The sequence below is a fragment of the Mytilus edulis genome, chromosome 12, assembly GCF_963676685.1.
Source record: "Mytilus edulis chromosome 12, xbMytEdul2.2, whole genome shotgun sequence".
In the NCBI taxonomy this organism is placed as follows: Eukaryota; Metazoa; Mollusca; class Bivalvia; order Mytilida; family Mytilidae; genus Mytilus; species Mytilus edulis.
Genome location: NC_092355.1, coordinates 76,814,006 through 76,839,956, shown reverse-complemented (window position 1 = coordinate 76,839,956; position 25,951 = coordinate 76,814,006). Strand labels below are relative to the sequence as shown.

The following is a 25,951-nucleotide window of genomic DNA, read 5'->3' as shown; positions in this document are numbered from 1 at the left end:
GAACATAAATGCAATTTTGCCTTTTGCAATTTGATGTTATAAATATGTTGTATCTTTTCTTTGTGACTGTGCTGACGAATTGGGTTTCAATGTTGCCGACTTTGCAGCACTTACAATTTCCCCTTCCGCATGGTGTATAACCTCCGATTGTTGATATCTCCTGTTTAGATACTTTGGATGTTACTAGAATATCTTTGAGGTTATTGGGTCTGCGGTAAGCCATAACGGGAGGTGATGGAAAAATCTCTTTTAAGGAAGGATCATTTTCAATAAGATGCCAGTGTTTGTGGTCAATTGATGAAAGATTTGTCAGGTCAGGTCATGAAAGCTAACAACAAACGGGATTGTATTTGTCTGTGCCGTCTTTTCTTTGTATTCAAGTAGGTTTGTTCGGTCTTTTTCTTTTGCTTTACCGAAAGCTTCTGAAATATTTTTGTTCTTATAACCTCTTAATTTAAGTTGCTGTCTGAGTTGCCCCAAACGATGGTTTAATTTTGATTCCGATGAACAAATCCGTTATAACCTGACGGCTTGGCTGTACGGAATGCTCCGGGAGCAACTCTTCGGAGAGAGAAATTGATGTTCATCAGTTTTTTTGGTGTGAAGGTCAGTTGTCATGACTCCGTTTTCTAAAGTTATGGTGGTGTCGAGAAACGCAATTTTCTTATTTGAAACTTCAATTGTGAACTTTATCGATTGATGAAAGTTGTTACAGAAATCGAGAAATTCTTGCAGACGTTCTGCAGTTTCGTTCCATTTGATGTCGATGTTATCAATATAACGGAGCCAAGACAAAGGTTTGTATGGTACATTCGAAAGGATGCGTTCTTCGAGACTCCCCATGAAAATGTTGGCAAAAGAAGGTGTCATTTTGGTTGTATCTTGAATGTAAGATGGCATTGTTCTAACATGTTTTCTAAGATGGTAATCCACGAATTCAGATATTTTTTTCGGTTGGATGGCCATTTGCAGATACTATTGGTCTTCAAAGAATTCTTTCTTAAAAGTGTGAAGTTTTGGGAGCAAGTAAAATCGACCGGCTGTGCAGGTTTCATCAGGGCGTAGATAGTCGTACTTGTCGTCATCTATGTGTTTTTTGCTGTTCATATCTGATATATATATATGTCATGTACATGTTATTATTTTGTACAGGTTATTACTTGTACAAAATTTTCATACAAGTAATTACTTGTATGATGCCATCATACAGGTTATTACTTGTATAAATATAATTGTACAAGTAATAACCTGTACAAATTTTTTGGAGAAAAAGGTAATAACTTGTACAAATCATTATTTTACCTTGGCTTATTTGAAGTTTATAACAAATTGTTTCCATTTTAACATATAATTCATTACTTTGCCTAAAGGTATAAACTCTCAATATGTGAAAATAAATATATCAAATATATGAACAAAACAGTTCATTTAAGTAGTCAAAATAAAGTGTTAAGGTGGAAAACAGTATAGAAAAGAAATTTCATGATGAAATAATTAAATTGTGTGATGACAATAAATCTTCTAATAATTCAATAATTACACGTGAAAGATACAGAGAGACTATTGGGAATGTAAAGGAAGCAAAATTAAGTTCCAAAAAGTCTGCTCTACAAAGATATTTCTTAAGGCAATATGATGTTTTGAGTGTAGCAGGCATTGAAAAACTCATTCGCAAAGGTGACGAAATTGTTTAATATTTATCAGTAGAAGAACTTCATCAGTTGATTAGAACTTCACATCCTGGAATTGGCCATGGAGGCATCCACAAGACATATAAGGAGTTAAAATAAAACAATTTGCCAATATCAGCAGATAAATTATCAGAATTTTCATTCAGATGTGTGAACAGTGTATTTTGAAGAAAAGTCGTACTGAAACCACAAAATTAGTTGTTCGTCCTATCACTTCTACAGACTTTAATTCCTGTTGTCAAGTAGACCTTATTGACTATCAGAAACGGAAAGAGATCTGGAGATAAACACTGAAATGGAAACTGATATGGACACAAACACTGAAACTGAAACCAATCTGGACACAAACTCTGAAACCGAAATTAATCTGGCCAAAAATTCTAAAATCAATGTTTTAACTAGTACGAGCACTGAAACTGATGTTGACACAGACACAAATTTCAAAACAATACGTGCGAGAAAACGAGCCCTGTCAGGACAACAAATACAGGCCGATGAGATGTTGTCTTCTTCCAAAAAAAGATTAAAAGATTTAAAAGTCGGAGACTATGTCATAATACCAGTACAAAGAGTAGACCGTGGTCCGATGGACTGTAAAAACATCAAAGATGTTGTGCTTGATATTGCAGAAAATGGATATAAAATAGGTACAAAAGTTGGAATCGTGATCAGTCTAATGATTCGAAATCGAATTGAAAAGATTCAGAGAAAGGAAATGACAATATTGGACATACAAGAGAACACAGAGGTTAACATCAGAAAAGCAGTACAATTGCTTTCTTTAAGTGGTGTCCAAGGTCATGTTCACTGCAGCTGTCGGGTTGGCTGTAAAACAGGCAAATGTAAATACAAAAAAAAATGAATTTATTGTGTAATTCAAGATGTCATGCTTCCTTGTCTTGTGCAAACATTTATGCTAACACGTTAGCTTCTATTATTACTTTGCGTCCTTCGTTCATCTGTAAACTTCTAACATTTCAAAAATAATTCTGATAAACACTTGAAAATAAGATCAGAAAAACAAACACAATATAGATTTCAAAAAATACGAAATATAGTGAGTTGTACAAGTTATTATCTTTTTCTCCACAAAATTTGTACAGGTTATTACTTGTACAATTATATTTATACAAGTAATAACCTGTATGGTGGCATCATACGAGTAATTACTTGTATGAAAATTTTGTACAAGTAATAACCTGTACAAAATAATAAAATGTACACGACATATATATAGCAACAGCAACTTTTGTTTTCTTAATTTTACATGGTATAATGTTTAATACTGGTATGTTGCAACAAAAAGATAATTCAACATGCACATTGTAAAAAGTAGCAAGCTCCAAAGAAAGTGTCAAGGATAAAAATGTACCATTGCCCTTCTGGTGAACTTTCTAGTTGTTACACTTTTTCATGAATTAATATGTGTACACCTTATATATATATAACACGTCTGAATATTAGTCAATGCTCTTTTTTACAAGGGCACTGGATCGTTAGAAGTAAAGATACATGTACACAATAGATAAATTATATAAACACCTAAAAAGTGTACAAAACAATAACAATAATAAAAAAAGGAAACTTTAAATGGAATTATCTATACATCTATAATTATTTCAGATAACAGATATCCATCATCAGTATGATTATGATTATGATGTTAAATGAATCGTATCAGTCTATTCTGATTTAACTATAACAATCTTGAATTTTATACATTGAAACCGAACACAAAAATGCTTGTCTTATTCTAAAATTTCAAAAATGAAGTAGGTTATATAGGTATTTACAACAATGACTGCATAGATATGCTTCTTTAAAAATAGTAATGTGCGATATGAACTGGTACCTTTCTAAAATTTCGAAAGTGACGACAGTAAAGATGTTACAACAAAGACTGCATGGAAATACATTCCAAATTAACAGCACTGACCGATCTTAGCTGGTATAATATTTCGAATTTGACAACGGTAAAGTAATTACAACAGAGGCTTTGTATTCAAACATCCCAAATAAATAGCAGTTTGATGAGTAAAAAAAAAATAATAATTTTGACAAAGGTTAAGTAATTGAATGAATAGAACCCTGCGATTTAAACTGACGTAATTCACCTTATATACATATATATTCTTATAATTATACCAGGTATTGATGATATTAACAGATTTTGTCTCTAGTGCTACATGTAGGTAGAATCCTTTTAAGTTTTTTTTTATGCCCCTGCCATGGGGTCGCACTAATAAGTGACGAGAAGACTAATTTAGCGCTTAGAAATCTTAAAATAATTTATCTAAAATAAATAAATATAGAAACATGCATTTAAGGGTGCTTTTTGTTTTAAATATAAGTGTAATATGTTCAACTCAGTACTTATATGTAGAGTCAGCAGAGGGTTGCTATTTTCAAAATTCAAACCAAATTCCTATCTAAATATTTGGTTTGAATTTTGAAAATGTTACCTATATATTATATTCATAACACACATTATTCTGTGAATTCTTATTTAAAAATATTGTTATATTTTTTCACTAAAAATTCATTACAAAACTATATAGTACTAAATAAACAAAATTTGAAACTTTTGGAACTTTAAACAACAAATAGGCTACACTTAATTGACTTTTCATATTCACTTAAGTTATAGATAATCAGCATACTTTAAGGTTTTTCTTGAAGTATAACACACCAAAGGGTGTCTTGATTGGTCAAATGAAAGACCAACCGCAGGGAGGTCTTTCTTTGGGCAATCCTGACACCTGAAGATCCGCCTTTCATAAATAAAGTAAATACAATACATTACTTACAAAGTGACCTGTGTTTTTCATACACCATATAACAATTCATTAGTGTATTGCTTCATGCAGTTACATACACAGTAATATTTCTATTTAAACTGGGCAATGACTTTTAATGTTTATATATCTAGTTTAATTAGTGAGTTTTATTACACATTATAAATGAGCCATAGGGCATATTAAAAACTTTTAAGGTTTTTCTTGAAGTATAACACACCGAGGGGTGTCTTGATTGGTCAAATGAAAGACCAATCGCAGGGAGGTCTTTCTTTGGGCAATCCTAACACCCGAGGATTCAATAAATATTATTTTCTGCCAATATTTGCTTTATTTACATCCTATTTTACTGACCACACGAAAGTGGGATATATTTTTCTGATGTGTTCAGGTTTTGATATGCCCTATGGCTCATTTATAATCTTGCGCTACTTGTATAGCTGTCTAATTTGTTATGAGTTGTATGCCCTAATCACAGCGGAGGGGGCATTAAGTGTTACTCATGTCCATCTGTATGTCCGTCCGTACGTCTATATAATATAAAATAAAATATAAATTTTGGAATGTCTCATGACTGTTGTCTTTCAATTGAAACTACAGATTCTAACTAAACTTAACATACAATGAAAACAGGCACTCAAAAGAAAAGTTATTCGTAATTAAATAGAGTAAAGTTATGATATTCTTCTTTATTCAAAAAAATCTACTTATGAAAAAATATCGTTGCAGATGATATGGTTCCAACTGAAATAAAATTAATGGCTGACAAAAGATCTATTGATGTGTACCTCAAATTACTTGAGTCAGGATCTGAGAAAAAGAGAGACATACGTTTAGTAGTTGTTGGGAAACAAGGTGCAGGAAAGACTTCATTGATTAGACGATTGTTTGGTGAAGAATTTGCAGAAGTTACCAATACAAATGGAATAGAAATTCACAAAATTAAATGCAAATTGAAGTCTGATGATGGTATATGGAATAAATTAGATGGTATGGTGTTGATAATTAAAAAAAAATGGTTTGTCCTTATCTGATATAATGATCATAATGGTCTGATGGTATAGTCTTGCATATATCTATTTATTTTTTAGCTCACCTTGCCCGAAGGGACAAGTGAGCCTTTCTCATCACTTGGCGTCCGTTGTCCGTTGTTGTCGTTAACTTTTTACATTTTGAACTTCTTCTAGAGAACCACTGAATGGAATGAAACCAAACATGGCATGAATGTTCCTTATGAGATGCTGACCAAGTGTTGTTACTTTGTAGCCAATCCATCATCCAAGATGGCCGCCAGTGGGGGACTTAGTTTAACATAGGACCCTATGGGAAATACATACAAATGTCTTCTTTTAGTGAACCACTGAATGGAATGAAACCAAACATAGCATGAATGTTCCTAATGAGATGCTGATCAAGTGTTGTTACTTTGTTGTCATTGCAACATCCAAAATGGCCGCCAGTGGAGGGACTTAGTTTAACATAGGACCCTATGAGAAATGCATACAAAAGTCTTCTACTAATGAACCACTGAACTGAATGAAATCAAACATAGCATGAATGTTCCTTTCCTTATGAGGTGCTGGCCAAGTGTTGTTACTTTTAGCCAAATTTTATTTTTTTATATGATTTCAAAAACCCAAGTAGAATCAGGTGAGCGATACAGGCTCTTAAGAGCCTCTAGTTTTAGTTTTGTACAGTTTTGTTGTAAGATATACATTTCAGTCAGACACGAATCGTGTGACCTAAACTTCATCAAACCCTAAGTACTGTTACCAACTTTGATTATTCCTGATATAAATGTCTCTTTCTCAGATGGTCAATATGTGCAGTTCCTTTCTGGTATGCGACACATTGGAAGCAATTACTTCCATATAATTCGGGCTAGACATTTTAGTGTATGCACTCTTGTAAGATCATTTTACCCCTTAGAAAATTTCTTTGAGATGTCAAAATTTAAACCAACGTTTTTTAGGGATATGATTAAATAGATATGCTGACTCTGTTGTCCAATCAACATGGCCATTCAACTTTGACCTACCATATTATACCTTTCACATCGTTTGTACTAACATAAGCATCATACCAGTTAGCATATATTGAGCAAGATCTGCTTACCCTTCCGCAGCACCTGGGATGTGTGTTCATCAGTCTAATTTTCTAAGTTGTGTTTTCTTTACTGTTGTTTGTCCTTCGGTCGTTTTTCATTTTCTTTTATCACGGTGTCATTTTGTTTTCCAATTAAAGAATTTGAATATTTCTTTGGAATCTTTCGCCGTGATTAATGGTTATTTCATACCTTTATCTTCATCTTTTTCTCATTTCTTCTTGCACAGAATATCAGACAAAAACTAATATTTTCATTCTCTTATCATAGAAAATTATGAAGAAACTCAAACTCATGCAAGACTTTTTAAAGAATATGTTGGAAAACTTAAGGACAAAAGACCACATCAAGAACCAGTAGAATCCCACATTAACACACCAACAACATCTGTTGATAAAGCAAGGAAATCAGAGACTGTATCCATGCAACCTGAAATAATGAAACCTCTAGAAGCAGCTGAACCCAAATTAGAACCTCCAGCAAAACGTCCAGTTGCTCCCCAGCAGTCAAACAAATCCTCTGATCAAGCAGCTAGAGATTTTGAAACTATGCTATCCGCTAAGTCTAAAGTTGATGTACATGACAAAGAGGAGTATGCTACATTTTTGCTGTGGGATTTTGCAGGCGATGAAGAATTTTACCACACCCATCAAACCTTTATGTCCCAAAATGCAATTTATCTTGTAGTTACAAAACTCAATGAAGCTGATAATCCTAATGCCCAAGGTAATTTTTCATATTTTTTTCTTACATTTATATTTCATTTACACAAATAATAATTTTTTTAAATTGTTTAAAACAACGCATCATTAGCTTATTCTATCGTATCCTCATGTGTAATTTTCATACTGCTTGTTATTGGCGGGTGTTGCAAGAAATATTATATATTATGCCATTACTTCAGTTGTTGTTCATTTTGTAATTTTTAACCGGATTTTTGTGACAAAAATGTCGGTTATTGATTTGGGGATGTACTGCGGGCGGCCGGGCGGTCAGACGGGCGGGCGGGCGGCAATCAAATGTTGTCCGTGCATTAACTCATGAACCGTTCAACCAAAGCTTTTAAAATTTTAATATGTTGTTACTGACAACTAAATGAAGGTCAAGTTCAATAATGGCGATTTTGACTTTTACGGTTCAGGAGTTATGGTTCTTGGAAGATTGAAAAATGGTTTTTCCAGTCGTGTCCGTGCATTTACGCATGAACAGTTACTGTTCTACCAAAGCTTCCCAAATTTTAATATGTTGTTACTGATGACAAAATGGAGGTCAAGTTCAATAATGACGATTTTGACTTTTACCGTTCAGGAGTTATGGTTCTTGAAAGATCGTAAAATGGCGTTTCCATTCACTTTATTGCATTTACTCATGAACCATTCAATCTAAGCTTTTCAAATTTTAATATGTTGATACTGATGACAAAATGGAGGTCAAATTTGATATTGACGATTTTCACTTTCACCATTCATCAATAATGGTTCATGTGATATTGCCAGGACACAAATAAATGTTAATAAATCCGGTTTGCTGTCGTTGTGACAAATTGGTTTACGATATTTATATATCATATATATCTTTAAACTTTCGTTGCTATAATAACTAAAAACTGGCAAACTTCATTCCACTTGGATAGATTATTAAATGAAATCATTGTACTTTAACTTTGTAGCTTTATTCCGACTCTGGATTGACTCGATACATTGTTACAGCAGACAGGAAGAGGAAAATAGTACATCTGACAAGACACCTTTGTGTGATAATAATCCGCCAGTAGTTATTGTTGGTACATGGAAAGATGCTGTGACCTCGGAAAAAGACAAGGTATGTGATGTTTACAAATTCTAAAAAAATCAAACACAGCTATTGTTTGTTCTTGTTTTAAAGGGACTAGTTTATTATGTTTAAGAGGAATTACTAGTATATCAATATAAGTTCTTTTTGTATTTTCGTACGGGTACAAAAATACATTTTGTATGAAGAGTGGAATAAGTTTATGGCAGATTTTACAGTATTGTGTTCTGTCTCCTACTTTCATGTTGCTAACGTGACGGAGACGAAAATGAGTAACGTTAGCGACATTTGGACATGTCACATTAGCAAAAAACATCTTTAAAAGTTAGAATGTATGCACACAGTGATGTTTAATATATGCCTGGAGTAATAAAATTGTACACTACCAATAATTTACCTATACTTTTTTGGTACATTTCTACCCTCGTGCATATCAGTACTGTTAGGAAAGACTGAAAACTTATAATGTTATACTTTCAATGAAATCAGTACTGATTTTGTCAGTACTGTTTCAGTACTGATTTTGACAGTACTGTTTTAGTACTGATTTTGACAGTACTGTTTTAGTACTGATTTTGTCAGTACTGTTTCAGTACTGATTTTGACAGTACTGTTTCAGTTCTGATTTTGTCAGTACTGTTTCAGTACTGATTTTGACAGTACTGTTTTAGTACTGATTTTGACAGTACTGTTTTAGTACTGATTTTGTCAGTACTGTTTCAGTACTGATTTTGACAGTACTGTTTCAGTTCTGATTTTGACAGTACTGTTTCAGTACTGATTTTGACAGTACTGATTTCGTCAGTAATGATTCAGTACTGATTTCGTAAGTAGTGTTTCGTTACTAATTTCTTCAGTACTGTTTCATTATAACACTTTTTAAATCAGACTGTATCTGTATAGTGATGCCTAGTTGTTTTGTATATTTGGGGTGGGTTAATTGTTCTCTTTGACACTTACCCCATTTCCATTTATTTTCTTTATCGTGACATGTTAATGTTTTCGTTATTTTTTTTTTATTTCTCTGATTTTTGTTGTCCTGAAGTGGTTCAGCTTTAGATCCAGCTCTTCGACAGTTACTTTAGTTTTTTTTTAAATATTCTGGCTTTGTCATATTTATTGTCAGAATTGCATCTTGTGTGGTCTACAAGGTTTATGTTTTTAATACTTATTAATACTTCTATTTGACAATACCATATTACATGTATTTATATCTTGCTTCAGTCAAATCAGAACATATTGAACATTGGAACTCGATATATTACTTTTGAGAAGATGGGTGGATGGATTGATGTTATGTGATCCAGTGGCAAGTTAAGTGCAGGAAGAGGACATGATACTCAGATATAAATACAATGTAATTAACATATTTTGTACAGAACTAGACCAATAATGCACTGAGTTCCTTTTTAACATGCTAGTTCACCACAAGGAGAGAATCTGCTATAAGACATGTCCCCCTACATGAACAGGTACCTTCAGACTGAACAGTGTATGTTTTTCTCCTTTTACTGTGAGCTGAGCGAATATTCAGAATACGACCACTTTTTTTAGTCTAACTTCTCATAAGTAAATTTCCAATCATATGCTCAATGTAAGATTTTTAATGGTTTAACACATTTATTGACAGATTTCTCTTTTTTTTTTGTATACATTAATCATGCTGCAATTTCATTCACTTGTAATGAGTGTATTGTGAATAGTAACTTAAATACATGTATGCATAACTCTTGTACTCTTTCCTATAAAACTGCAGAGCGTATTTTACGAAAAGAATATATGAAATTTAGTGCTTCAGTATTTAGGCATCCCGTTAACGGGGAGTTGAAAGGGTGAGAACTACATTACTCAGTATAGCATATTCACATGAGGACTGATGACTTTCAGAAACTTTTGGTTTGTAGTTCCTCAGAAATCTCTGATTGATTTGAATCTTACAGACATACAAACAAAAGTACATTTTGTAAAACAAGCATAAAAATTTAAAGAAAGATTTCCAACAGACTGATAAATGTCTGACGGAGGTCATTTGGTACATAATTAACCTTTTTGATTTTTGAACATATATGGTTTGCTTTTCAAAATTAATTTTTACTGACTGAATAAAACAAGCTGAAGAACTCAAATTTTTGTTCTATCTTCTTATCAACTGCAATAACTTCCATTGAAATACAATAAACAGTAATCTTAAGAATGAACAGCATTAAAAAGTAAAAAAAAATGTTTTTCTCTCTCTAAATTTAATGGTTTTTTTTAATAACTGTTTCATAATTCTGCTTCAATGTTATTTTCCATTGCTCTTCCTATGCATGTGATATATATCTTTGCCAACTTGTTTCTGGAAAGGAAAAAGTGGATTATAACATTTATCATTTTGTTAAAGTCCAATAATAAGATTAAACATAGGTCAACCATGACATAATGTGAATCAGTGTACATGCATTGCTAAAGGTGGTATAACGTTAATTATACAAGGTTTATATTATACAGGGAGAAAAATGAAAGAAAAAAAATGGAACAATGTTTGATTTACCTACTTGAAAACTGGCCTTGAAGTCATTAAACTTTCGAGTCAGTTATTTACGCAAACTCCAAAATCAACAAATCAACCAATCAAAATGCTGGATTTCAATTTTCGACCACGATTTTTTTTCTCCGGGCACTGAGAAAATTTTGTATGACTTCATGGCCTGATCTTATACGATTTGGAGAAGAATTTTAGCGTCCCAAGTCTGGGTTCATGGCAAATATCCATGTTTTCAATACGGGCTGCACTTTTAACATTTTTAATTTGTTTTGTTATAAATTAGGTCGTTAATTTTTCTGAATTAAATTGTTTCATATATTGTTTATGTCATGGTCTTTTGTAGCCGACAATACAGTATGGGTTTTCTCATTGTTGAAGTCTGCACAGTTGTATATTATTGTTCAAATTCACATCGTCTCAAATTTGGTTGATAGTTGTCTTAGTGACAATCCTACAACTTTTTATCATTTTATACATATGCAATAGTTTAAAAATTAAATAAAAGTATTCTTTTTGTGAATTTTTTCATTATTAGTACCAGTGGAAATTCTCTTTATAATAAAATACTATCTTTTAAATCTGTTATTCGGTTACAGAGAAGGAGATCTTTGTTTATATTTCCTTTAGGTTCCTAAGTTCAACTATGTCCTGCTGTAACACTCTGACATCTTTGGATCGGCAACAAAACACATATGTATTAATATAATCTGATTATTCGAGCACAATATCAATGCAATCTGTGAAACAGTTAAATGAGAAGTTGTGTGTACGGATATGTACTTCCCGTAGACTTCTTTGTTAACTTTAATGATATATTTCAATTGTTGAAGAATTGTATTTCTACTCTTTATTTTTTTGAACTTGCTCGTTGTTGGTTTGTTGTCATATGAACACACTACAACATTTCATGATATTGAAATAAAATTATAGGAATAACTGCAAATACTTACTTTGAAAAAATCATAATTGAGTGTAAAACTATATATATACCTACCTTTCAAATTATTTCAATGTTCTACTGTCACCTTTCATACCAGTGCTATCTCTATCTCATATTTTATCTGTTCATGACAATTTTTAGTCGTTGATCTAAAACTTTATTTTCCTCATAGACTTAGTCTTTGTGTTCTGGTGGGATCCATTTTTAGATACCTATAACAATAGATCATACTGCATCAAATACTTTGCATGCATTTATAAAAAGTTGTTTTTCCCAACATGCATGTTATGGTATTAATTATGGACGTAACACTTTGTAAATTGTCCTTTGAAAAAATACATCATGAGATAAAGTTTGTATCGATGATTTACAAAATTCTGTAAAGTGGTTCAGGAGTTATTGATGACACTTACGTGGGACATAAGGACAAGATATGTTCCATATGTGAACACATTCTCACTAAGAAAATGTCACCAGAAGTGCAAGTCAGTCATCACAACGGATAATGTTTATGTGATACAGTAAAAACAGTAAAACCATTGGTAGTAAAATTGTGCGGGATGTTTAATTTTCAACAAATGTAAGATTGGTCACCTTTAATTGGATGCCTCATATAGCATGTATAGAAAGAGAGTGCCATGATCTCTGCAGGTTAATAACTATTGCAACAACTCTTTGAGAGGCCGTCGGTGGCCTTTTGTCTGAATATGCAGCAGGGCAAATTCCTGTCCACCTTCAATATGCTTTCGTTGTCCAGTGGCAGTCCAAGTTTCATTGACCTTCTTTCACCCCAGATGACATCTTTTACAGGACTTACCTATTGAACTTATTTAACAATTGTTTTGAACATGCATGTAATATTTGCCACTGGACATTAAGCAAATTTTTAGTACATGTACTCTAATATGTTATTATTTTGAGGAATCTCAGTAGGATCATTTTAAACTATGGGGATTAACCTCTTAAAATATAAATATTATTCATACAAAGTATTGCTCAATAATTATGTGTCGGATTACTAGTATTCGTGTGTCGGTCCAATGGGTCGTCGGACTAATAGGGCGTCAGGCTATTGGGGTGTCGGACCAATATGGTGTCCAAACAGAAAGATTTAAAAGGCAAAAAAAAATAAAAAAAATGTGCAACTTATAAAAGGGTCTGGTCTGGAAGTGGTTTCTTCATTTCTGTATTCTGTAATATTCTATATCATTTTTCACTTTTTATTATTAATTTTGCCTGTTATTCTCTTTTCTTCATATTCAAGCACCACACTATTATCGATTCTTCATTGCTTTTGTCTACTTTATAACAACAATGGGAATAATATGAAAGCCAGCCAAATAGGACATTGGAAAATTGTCTGTTTTCTGTTTCTTGGTTTATTCTTGCTTGTCGTTGGAGACAAACTTTGTCTTTCTGTCTCTTTAGTTTGTGTGTATTATTATAAATTAAACGAATGTAACACAAATTTGCCATCTTTAAACAAATTTGTTGAACATTGTGTCTGTTATTTAATCTCTTTTTAACAGAATGAAAAAACTAAGATTAAATATAATCAACAGAAGTATAAAAAAAACTATGAACTAAGTCTTTGAAGTTAGATGCATGATTTTTGTTATTAGTTGTTAGTGGCTTTGAACTAGCTGTCAGTAACTGCAAGTACTCTCAGATCTGTATTTAGTGACCTTTTTTGTTGAGTAACGGTAACGTCCATTATGTTTTTGTTACTGAGATGTATTTCTATTTGCATTCATCTGTTATTTAAAGTTAAATAAGCCTTTTTCAACTGAATTTTATAGTTTGTTGTTATGTAGTACTGTAACAACTCTGTTCCAGGTTTAGGGGGAAGACCCTAGCATGTTTAACCTCATCACATTCTGTATATATGTTCCTGTCCGAAGTCAGGAGCCTGTAATTCAGTGGTTGTTGTTTGTTGGTGTGTTACATATTCATTGTTCGTTCATTTTTGTACATGATTAGAACGTTAGTTTGCTTGTTTGAATTCGTTGCCATTTGTCATTTTGTTGCCTTTTTTAGCTGACTATGCGATATGGCTTTGCTCATTATTGATGGCCGTATGGTGACCTATATTTGTTAATTTCTGGTCATCTGATCTGTTGTGGAGAGTTGTGATTATTCCGCTCATTTTGGGTGCCATGATTGGCAAATAAAATATATGTTGTTGCTGTTGTTGTTGTGTCGTTGGCAATAATACGGCATCTTTTTTTATAAACAAATATATATATATATATATATATGTAAATCGAATGTTCTGTTCCCTTATGAACCACATAAATTTGAACTAAATTCTTGAAGGGAAAGACATTGTTTTTGTATAAATGTCAACAGAATATAGAATGTTGTGTCAACAGAATACAGAATCAACATTCTGTATTCTGTTGACACAGTATACAGAATGTTGATTCCGGCAAAATATATGATCTGACAGGATGCTCACGAAATAAAACTTGTGATGGAAGAAGACATAGCCTACATTTGACTTTTAAACATACATGAACAATAGCAATCCGTAGATGATTCGAAAAGGATCCGCCATCTCTGACTTGTCGTAACAATCGTCTCTTTCTGTAACTTTAAGAATTTCTGCAAGTGGCTGGTAAACCGATATTTCCTCTGCTGTATTTCTGTATCCTATCCTTCCCGGCTGATATACTGTTGTCTCAAATTTTGCCGTTGATGTTATTATCGTCATCACAAAAGCGCGTCAATATGGAACATACAATTGCCTATTGTAAAACGTTTATGTGATTGGATTTACACATGACGTCATTCATTGTTTACAAACGTTATTTTTGCACTCGCACTGACATGTCAACAGTTCAACAGTTCAAACTTCTTCTGGATTGAATACCACAATGGGATTGAAGGTAGATCAAGGTATAGTAGTACATTGAATATTTTAAAACTGAGAAAAGTGTAACATAGCTAATTCAAAACATATTACGTTAGTTAAAAAAAAGCAGAATACGCGTTACACAGTGGCGGACCCCTGGGGTTCCGGGGGTGGGAACACCAAATTAATTTGGACGTTCAATGCATTATTTATTCTATATAATACCACTTAAAATATTTTATTTCCCCCATTTTTTCGCTATAATTATGAAATCTTTAGGGGACTGAGTTGGAACCCCCCTTTTTCCTTTTATCCAGAGTGTTTGGAACCACAGGCACTTGTTTCTATCCTAGTCCTATGACCTCGGGGCATTATTTACTATTTCTATTTGCTGTTCTGATATTTTCTTTTTACTATCAATGTGCCAAAAAAAAAATGGAAATATCAGTATAAAAACGTTAAAAATTGAATAAGAATGCGAAGTCATATAATATATGTTATAGGACTAGTTTCTATCCATACGAAGGTCGACTATGGATAGTCGACCTTCGTATGGATAGAAACAAGTGCCTGTGTAGGTCGACTATGGATAGTCGACCTTCGTATGGATAGAAACAAGTGCCTGTGTTTGGAACCCTCTTTTAAAACAATGGTTACAGAACTTTCTGCAAATGTCAAAATAGGTATAAAATCGCGGGTTGTTTTGGATACATATTATTACTTCTTTGCCAAACCTTATTAAATAGATTATAGTATTAATATTTGTCAAATTGATATTTGTGATTAGCCTGACTTTCTAAACATATGATTGGATAAAGGGAGGTGCGGTACACCCCTCGGCGTAAGAAGGGGGAGGGGTCCGAAGGTTGGACCCCTTTTTAACGATAAATGCATAAATTTGAAAAGGGAAATCTATTTGGAAACCCTATCTCCAGATTTGGAACCCCCTTTTAAAAATGTGTTTCCTATTTTGACAGGATTTTTTTTTATAGGGCCCAATGCTTCCATTTAATTTGGGAAACATTTTAATATATAAGTCCTACATGTAGGTGCCTACAAAATTATTTCATCTCGCCACATTGACTGCTGTGTTTGTTGCTGTTAAGTTGTTGCTGCATATATGTATATTTTTATATATAAGTGATCTCGTTTGAAATGATTTAACAACAACATTTCTGTTACTTCTGGTTTTTTTAAAATATTTTTTTAGCATACTATGCGATCTGGGCAATGCGATATATGGGTTCATTGTGCATTTGATGTGGTAAAAATCAGGGGCGGATCCCGGATTTTTGAAAGGGGGGCGAAGATATTAAATTTTGCCGAGCGGAGCGAGTCGGAATATTTTTGGGACCTTTTTTGGGCTAAAAAAAACATAAAATAAGTGTTATATGCACTATTTAAACGGTTTCTGGCTTGGGGCATGCATATTTTATATATAGTTGCTGTAAAGTGTAAGGGTTGGACATTTTTTATGCTGTATTCTCCCTATTAATTGTCTATCATAAAATGATAGTATTGATCCAAAGCTATGTACTGATATATTTGATGTAGGACTTGTCAGTAAAGAATAGACATGGAAATTAGATGAAATTTACAATACGACCGACACGAGTTAAAAAAGACAAACAAGCAGTTTTTATCAAAATGTTTGATTGATATGTTTCACCCAACATAACTTAGGGAACCGAAGTGAGGGGTTCCAAATCCAACAAAGACTACGAACGTGTCTGAAATGACAACGAAGTTATGAATGACGGTCAACAAATGGAGACATAAAAGTCACACCTAGTAGACAGGTTGCATGCAGTCTGGTCTTGAAAAAGGATTCAATATATATAAGTTCGGCAAAACAGACATTCCAGTCAGACATGCAAACCCCGGCCACAAAAAAATACGCCCGTTTTTATTCATCATGTTCATTTCATGCTAAATATTTTTGTTGGAAATTTTAGTTTTTAATAGCAAAAAAGTGGACAAGACTTGTTTTCAATCCAGATACGGCCAAAATTTTTGTTTAAGGCAAGAATCAGAGAGTCATTTTTTTTCTCTCAAATATCTCAGACTGCCTCCTCAAATCAAATGGTTCGTACCTGAGACTTGAAATCTTTCTAGAGCTTATACTGACTGGGGATCATTATTCAATTTGTTAAACATGTTTTCGTAGGTAAATAATATTGTGGAACTTTTTTTTCATGAGAGTGTAATAGTCTATAGAGTATTTACCATTACTTTCTGTTTAGTGGAATAATGAAATAGAAGTCAATACGTTCTTATTCAATCCTGTGTCGCTTTGAAGGTTTCCTGATTGTCATGACAACCTCAGCCTAAGCAATGTGTATTACTGTAATTTGAATTTCAAAATGACCGAGTGCCGTTTTTTCAACGCACTGGTCAACTCCACCATAGCAAATCACATGACTTTGACAATCAGTAAATACCGGCCAGCGAAAAATGTCTTTATAAGTAAAGAATTGTTGTATAAAAATTAAATACTCGGGAAATGGCAAAGTTCACGAAGTCCTGATTAATCATTTTACAAAAAAAAAAAAAAAAAAAAGTCCGAGCAAAGGGGGGAGGGGGGGGGGGGGGCGGGGCGTAAGCCCTCTACGCCCCCTCTGAATCCGCCACTGAAAATCATTCAACAGTCTTCCTATTTTTATATTGTAAATAAAGAAATGTTTGAATTTCTATTTTGTTTTGGTACTGGCTATGGTTACATTGAAATGTAAAAGTCGTAAAAAAGTTATTGTTACAATGAAGTTTATGCTATATCGCCGGAATGCAGACCTATGGTTGACTAAGGAACTACATAGAATACTTACGAGTGTAACAATGATATTTATGTCTACGGTTACATTGTGTTATTGTTACGTAAATGCACTCAAATGAAAAATTATTTTTTACAATATTTTATACATTATTTTAATTTTAATTTGATTGTCAGTGTACACACAACCAGTATGTTGTTTCAGTCCGATGCATTTTTGGCCCGGTGTAACCACTCTCAGTGGCGGATCCAGAAATTTACATAAGTTGGGGGCCACTGACTAACCTAAGAGGGGGCCGGCTCCAGTCACGCTTCAATGATTCCCCTATATAAGCAACCAATTTTTTTTCCAAAAAGGGGGGGGGGTCTCCAGCCCCCCCCCCCTAAATCCACCTCTGACTCTAGGCAGCCCTCACAAACGAGTAATTGGGGTGGATGGGTTGGGTGGCTCAGTGTTGTATTAATATATAAGAAGATGTGGTATAACTGCCAATGAAAAAAGTCTCCTGTTCATATAAGTCGTAATTTGTAGAAGTAAACCATTATAGGTCAAAGTACGGTCTTCAACACCGTGCCGGCATGAGCTCTCACCGAACATCAAGGTGTAAAGGGCCCCAAAAGTGACTAGTGTAAAACCATTCAAACTTGAAAACCAACTACAGAATACCAAACTCCTGACCTAAGACAATAACCTCTTTTGTATTGTTACAATCTCAAAAACGTGTCCGATAATTTAAGAATGTGTCCGGTTAAAAACTCCAGAATATTTCAAAACTCATATACCCCCAATGATACTCTGTAAAGTAAAAACGCAATTCAATATTAATGGTGTGGGATACGATAGAACCCGTATTGTTCGGTTGGATTATAAATGATTAGAAAAAAAAGTCGAAGCAGGTGCCAAAAAAAAATCTGGAGGAAAGGTTTAGTAATCCGTACAGACAAATGTCCAAGGTATGCTACACTGTGCACGCTTTCTTCTGCTTGCAGACACAGACTATAGGTCTGGTTAAAAAAAAAATTGCACAATAAAAAGTTATTTTTATTTGAAGCGCTTTAATTTATGATTTTCTTTATCAATATGATTATTATTATTATAAAGTTCAGACAGAGGTACTTCACAATATAGAAAACTAATACATCATGTACATTTTATATTGTATTTTATTCCCGGTGCTTGACCACGTTTACTGTATGTCATTGATAAACATTAGTTTGTTCAGCATAGGTAATTCATAACAAGCATAACTGCAGGCTAAGTTTACAACACATAATTAACTATTGATTACTTAATGTCCAGTGGCAAATATGTCATGCGTATTTAGAAAAAAAACCCATTAACATTGCATTTAATAAGTTTTGTAAAGTTTAAATCATCGTTTATAAATAGTAAGTAAATTCTATTGTTTTAATATTATCCGGTGATGCCTATAAATGTCTTTTTACAAAATGTATGTCTATGAGGGTACTGCTCGACCGGTGTCCCGCAGAAGTGGTTTCGCCAGTGCAATTTGACATGTTTATCAAATCATTGACGTCACATTGACGCGTTTTTGAGGAATCGGACACGTTTCTGTGTGCTACCATAGATAGATGTATAACATATCTGGCTAGGTGCTACATATATGACTATGTACGATTTTTCAATTAAATTAAATTTCCACTTAAATCTATTAAACATTAATGTACTTTTGTATAAAGTAGTTAGTATATATTTTAATGTCTTTCGTCGTTGTTTCACGGATCTTATTATAAAGAACACATAAATAGACCGATGGTTAAAGCTACACGTGTATGAAATACTTGCCACTGGCAAACACTAATTCTTTGATGATGATGATGAATTAAATTATCATAGTTTCCTTTTTTTTTTTTATTTAGAAACAAATTTCAACTTTGATTGATTATAATATTATATATACATGTAGTATCAGAAGTCCAGTCCATTAGTGATTACTGGACTTATGGTAGTATATAAAGTAATAAGTAAATTTTGATGTCATACCATTCCCATCCATAATTGTGCATTCTTTTTATTTTTACATAACACAGAAATGAGGAAAGTTTTAACATAAGATAATTTATTGTAGCCTAGACCTGTTGGTGACCTTCTGCTGTTGTTTTTTATTTGGTCGGGTTGTTGTCTCTTTGACACATTCCCCATATCCATTCTCAATTTTATTATTTATAAATTCATTACATTTTTTTCCCTCAGAATGATTAACAGCAATGGAGACAGGAGCAGACATGGGAATGTTCGATGTGAAAATTGAAGACCTATAAACAAAATGATGTATCTGGACAATATGGCACTCATCAGAAAAAAAAACCCAACATTTGATCATGAACCATTGAATCCTGAGTTTCGTACAAGTACCAAAACATTAAAGGTGGATGCTTATAATGAGCTCATATTAGAACTAAAGTGTCCTCTTGGATTACCACTGTACATGTAAAAAGACACATTATATCCGGGACTGAATTGAGGAAAAGAGCCAGGAAACTGACATTCAACAAAGCATTCCAAAGAAAAGATGGCATAGGGGGAGAACAATGAAACATGATACATGCAAAATTAATTGTTTCTTTGATTGTTTTATTTATGAGCTTTAAAGGGTCATAAAATAACCAAGGGGCGTAAAAATGACAGAGATTTTTGCCACAAACTTCACATGTTGGTATGACATTGAATGTTTTATTATATATTAAAAAATGGTTATGATAAATAAAAGAAATTCCAGTTATGATTAAAAATAAGGTAATACAGAAGATTGTTTTGTGTTGATTATAATGCATTGCCTCACATAGTAACATATAACTGCATTAATTACAACATATTTTAAGCAATAGCAAAATACCAAAAAATGAACAGTATTGAAGATTCTAATCTTGTTTGATATATTTATAAATTATGCGCTATTATACAATTGATACTGTAAAATATCAGCCTCGAACCACAGTGTGAATCTTCCTGATGTCGAGTGCGTATTTTTTTTTTTTATAAACACTGAAAGACAGTCACAATCAAAATCAAGAAGTAAGCAAAGAATCACAAAACGAAAGGGCATTTACAACAACACATTGAAAATTACATATATAAAAACAACACGAACTCCATTAAAAACCGGGAGTGAATTCAGGTGCTCCTAATGCGTATTATTTTTATAAACACTTAAAGACAGTCACAACCAAAATCAAGAAGTAAGCAAAGAATCACAAAACAAAAGGGCATTTACAACAACACTTTGAAAAATACATAAAAGACAACACGAACTCCATTAAAAACCGGGAGTGAATTCAGGTGCTCCTAATGGGTAAAATCTGATAAACTGCTTATCTTGCTTCATTTCTGTTGTTTTCTCCTTCGCTTCAATAGTATTTCGATAGACGAGAGTAAGCTTGATAATTTTCCTTGGTCATGTTCACGTCGCTAAAAAAAAACTGCGCAGCAGGGTAATATAGTCTAAGAGAAAAACGTAACCAGCTAAAAAAGGATAATAATAATATTGTCACAGAATTATCAAACCTATATTTGGATACCAATTGTACTGAGATACACATAGTAAAAACTTCTCTAATGATAAACACTTAATCAGAGATATCTACAAAAGATACAAAATATGCCACAAATTATTATATACAATGTAGCATACTATACTTACCGAGTTTAAAAGTTTTCAGTTCCAAATATTTTTTGAAACAATACACATTCAAGTTAAAAAGATTAACAACACCAAATCTACTGAAACAGTACTGAAAATAACAATACCGAAATAGTACTGTCAACATCAGTACTGAAACAGTACTGACAAAATCAGTACTGAAACAGTACTGACAAACTCAGTACTGAAACAGTACTGTCAAAATCAGTACTGAAACAGTACTGACAAAATCAGTACTGAAACAGTACTGTCAAAATCAGTACTGAAACAGTACTGTCAAAATCAGTACTAAAACAGTACTGTCAAAATCAGTACTGAAACAGTACTGTCAAAATCAGTACTAAAACAGTACTGACAAAATCAGTACTGATTTCATTGAAAGTATAACATTATAAGTTTTCAGTCTTTCCTAACAGTACTGATATGCACGAGGGTAGAAATGTACCAAAAAAGTATAGGTAAATTATTGGTAGTGTACAGTCTGGTTTAGAATTTCTAAATATACAGAATGTCATTTGCAGGTTTACTTTATATCAAATGAATACACAAGAAACCAATTCATAATAGTAACATTAGCAACATCTACTATCATGACATTACTTGATTAAACGTTTTGTTGCGAACGTCTTTTTAGCTCACCTGGCCCACAGGGCCAAGTGAGCTTTTCTCATCACTTTTCGTCCGTCTTCCGTCGTCGTCCGTAAACTTTTACAAAAATCTTCTCCTCTGAAACTACTGGGCCAAATTTAACCAAACTTGGCCACAATCATCATTGGGGTATCTAGTTTAAAAATGATGTCCGACGACCCGCCAAAATAATCAAGTTGGCCGCCATGGCTAAAAATAGAACATAGGGGTAAAATGTATATTTTGGCTTATAACTCTGAAACCAAAGCATTTAGAGCAAATATGACATGGAGATAAAAATGTTTATTAGGTCAAGATCTATCTGCCCTGAAATTTTCAGATGAATCAGACAATGGGTTGTTGGGTTGCTGCCCCTGAATTGGTAATTTTAAGGAAATTTTGTCCGTTTTCGGTTATTATCTAAAAAATTATTATAGATAGAGATAAACTGTAAGCAGCAATTATGTTCAGCAAAGTAAGATCTACAAATAAGTCAACATGATCAAAATGATCAGTTGACCCCTTAAGGAGTTATTGCCCTTAATAGTCATTTTTTACCAATTTTCATAAATTTTTGTTATCTTTTACAAAAATCTTCTCCTCTGAAACTACTGGATCAAATTCAACGAAACTTAGCCAAAATAATAATTAGGGTATCCAGTTTGAAAACTGTGTGCGGTGACACGGCCAACTAACAAAGATGGCCGTCATTGCTAAAAATAGAACATAGGGGTAAAATGTAGATATTGGCTTATAACTCTGAAACCAAAGCATTTAAAGCAAATCTTACAGGGGTTAACTTGTTTATCTAGTAAATATCTATCTGCCCTGAAATTTTCAGATGAATTGGACAACTGGTTGTTGGGTTGCTGCCCCCCCAATTGGTAGTTTTTAAAGAAATTTAGCAGTTTTTGGTTATTATCTTGAATACTATTATAGATAGAGATAAATTGTAAACAGCAATAATGTTCAGCAAATTAAGATCTACAAATAAGCCAACATTACCAAAATGGTTAGTTGACCCCTTAAGGAGTTATTGCCCTTTATAGTCATTTTTTGGTATCACGTTGGTGTCGTCGTTGTCGTCGTCCGAATACTTTTAGTTTTCGCACTCTAACTTTAGTAAAAATGAATAGAAAGCTATGAAATTTCAACACAAGGTTTATGACCACAAAAGGAAGGTTGGGATTGATTTTGGGAGTTTTGGTCCCAACCTTTTAGGAATTAGGGGCCAAAAAGGGCCCAAATAAGCATTATTCTTGGTTTTCGCACAATAACTTTTGTATATGTAAATAGAAATCAATGAAATTTTGACACAAGGTGTATGACCACAAAAGGAAGGTTGGGATTGATTTTGGGAGTTGAGGTCTGAACAGTTTAGGAATTAGGGGCCAAAAAGGGGCCCAAGTAAGCGATTATCTTGGTTTTCGCACCATAACTTTAGTATAAGTAAAAAGAAATCTATGAAATTTAAACACAAGGTTCATGACCACTAAAAGGAAGGTTGGGTTTGATTTTGAGAGTTTTGGTCCCAACAGTTTAGGAATAAGGGGCCCAAAGGGTCCAAAATTGAACTTTGTTTGATTTCATCAAAAATTGAATAACTGGGGTTCTTTGATATGCTGAATCTAACTGTGTACGTAGATTCCTTATTTTTGGTCCCGTTTTCAAATTGGTCTACATTAAGGTCCAAAGGGTCCAAAATTAAACTTTAGTTTGATTTTAACAAAAATTGAATCCTTGGGGTTCTTTTGATATGCTGAATCTAAAAATGTACTTTGATTTTTTATTATTGGCCCACTTTTCAAGTTGGTCCAAATCGGGGTCCAAAATTAAACTTTGTTTGATTTCATCAAAAATTGAATAATTGAGGTTCTTTGATATGCCAAATCTAACTGTGTACGTAGATTCTTAATTTTTAGTCCCGTTTTCAAATTGGTTTACATTAAAGTCCAAAGGGTCCAAAATTAAAAATTTGATTTTAACAAAAATCGAATTCTTGGGCTTTTTTGATATGCTGAATCTAAACATGTACTTAGATTTTTGATTATGGGCCCAGTTTTCAAGTTGGTTTAAATCAGGATCCAAAATTATTATATAAAGTATTGTGCAATAGCAAGAAATTTTCAATTGCACAGTATTCAGCAATAGCAAGAAATCTTCAATTGCACAGTATTGTGCAATAGCAAGAAATTTTCAATTGCTCAGTATTGCGCGATAGCAAGAAATCTTCAATTGCACAGTATTGTGCAATAGCAAATATTTTCAATTGCACGGTATTGCACAATAGCAAGAAAAATATTGTGCAATAGCAAGAAATTTTCAATTGATTGGAGTTATCTTTCTTTTTCCAGAATAGTAGTTGAATCAGCTTAAATCATTGTTCTATACAATATACAATGTATATTCACTTTTACTACCTACCAATAATTAAAACAATCTTTACCATGCAGTGATAACAAGCACCTTTTGTTGGGGGGGGGGGGGGTTAAATTTTTCTCATTTCAGATTTCATAAATAAAAAGAAAATTTCTTCAAATATTTTTTTGAGAGGATTAATATTCAACAGCATAGTGAATTGCTCAAAGGCAAAAAAAATTATTTTAAGTACATTAGACCACATTCATTCTGTGTCAGAAACCTATGCTGTGTCAACTATTTAATCACAATCCAAATTTAGAGCTGAATCCAGCTTGAATGTTGTGTCCATACTTGCCCCAACCGTTCAGGGTTCAACCTCTGCGGTCGTATAAAGCTGCGCCTTGCGGAGCATCTGGTTAACATTTTCATTAATTTGGTAAATATTGGTAAGGTTTTACAAAGTTTTTTCCTCTGTAACTAAAGGGCCAAGTTCATTACAGATAGAGAAAATTGTAAGTAACAAAAATGATTAGTATAAAGTATGATCTACAAACACATCACCATCACAAAAACACAATTTTGTGATGAGGGCGATATCGTAACTCCTATACAGGAGAGTTACAGATCTAAATATATATTGCTCACGTGACACTGATTTGGACAGAAAACAGTAACATTCGCAAAAAATAAAACAGCCAATGATATTGATTCCTCAAGTCCTTTGACCCCCTTACGTCATCCAAATTTAATATGATTGCTATTTTCAATTATTTATAAAACCCGGGATAAAAATAACTACAATAGGCTGACTGAGAACCATCAAGAAAATTGCGATCTTGACACACCACAATGGAAGGAAAAGACGTTACGTTCGCAATAATATTATTAAATTACCTTTTTTAGCCTTTAACAATAAAAATCTGCCTTAAAGTTATGATTAAAACACAAAAGAAGACTTTTTATTAAAATATAAATATATTAGGCTCTACTTATGAATCTATAATACTAAAATTACGAGGTCCAATTTGTCAGCCGTCATCACGTAAAAACGACAAATCAAAGAATTCAACTTTATATATAACTAATATAGTACAAAGGTGTAGATTAAAAATTACACCACTCCAGGCCCTTTTGTTTTCCACGTAATTAATATTGCCAATAATTAAGAAGTTCCGAGTCGGGTCCGATACCAATACCAATAGTATATTCACCTGTTACCGATTACCTTATCTGTACGTTCCACATCTGACAGGCTCACCACCAAACGGTGTATTCAGGATTAATATGCTATATAGTATTACACAGGTCATAATCACAGGGTTGACACTACTTAATTGTCAAATTGTTACCTATTGTAGTATTTTAATCAGTTAAACTTTCTAAGATAATAATACAAATCTATAATACTAAAATTACGAGGTCCAATTTGTCAGCCGTTATTACGTTAAAACGACGAATCAAAAAATTCAACTTTATATATAACTAATATAGTTTAAAGGTGTAGATTAAAAATTACACCACTCCAGGCCCTTTTGTTTTCCACGTAATTAATATTGCCAATAATTAAGAAGTTCCGGGTCGAGTCCGATACCGATACCAATAGTATATTCACCTGTTACCGATTACCTTATCTGTACGTTCCACATCTGACAGGCTCACCACCAAACGGTGTATTCAGGATTAATATGCTATATAGTATTACACGGGTCATAATCACAGGGTTGACACTACTTAATTGTCAAATTGTTACCTATTGTAGTATTTTAATCAGTTAAACTTTCTAAGATAACAATACGAATCTATAATACTAAAATTACGAGGTCCAATTT

The 25,951-nt window shown here is 33.1% G+C and overlaps 1 protein-coding gene and 2 long non-coding RNA genes across 3 annotated transcripts in view; 2 read left to right on the top strand and 1 right to left on the bottom strand.

Moving 5' to 3' along the window:
* Positions 1–25,951, top strand: part of LOC139497852 (uncharacterized) — an 81,454-nt gene that overhangs the window by 30,524 nt on the left and 24,979 nt on the right. The window contains exons 4-6 of the mRNA XM_071286092.1: positions 5,216–5,476; positions 6,861–7,316; positions 8,260–8,411. Coding sequence (XP_071142193.1) covers positions 5,216–5,476; positions 6,861–7,316; positions 8,260–8,411 — 869 coding nt within the window. The remainder of the gene's footprint in view (positions 1–5,215; positions 5,477–6,860; positions 7,317–8,259; positions 8,412–25,951) is intronic.
* LOC139499139 (uncharacterized) lies at positions 10,452–14,516 on the bottom strand. The gene is made up of 3 exons (XR_011658123.1): positions 14,362–14,516; positions 11,903–12,060; positions 10,452–10,719 (listed from the first exon to the last, which is right to left on the bottom strand). It is a non-coding gene; the product is annotated as an uncharacterized lncRNA (long non-coding RNA).
* Positions 14,621–20,241, top strand: LOC139499140 (uncharacterized). Its single transcript, XR_011658124.1, has 2 exons — positions 14,621–14,746; positions 19,688–20,241. It is a non-coding gene; the product is annotated as an uncharacterized lncRNA (long non-coding RNA).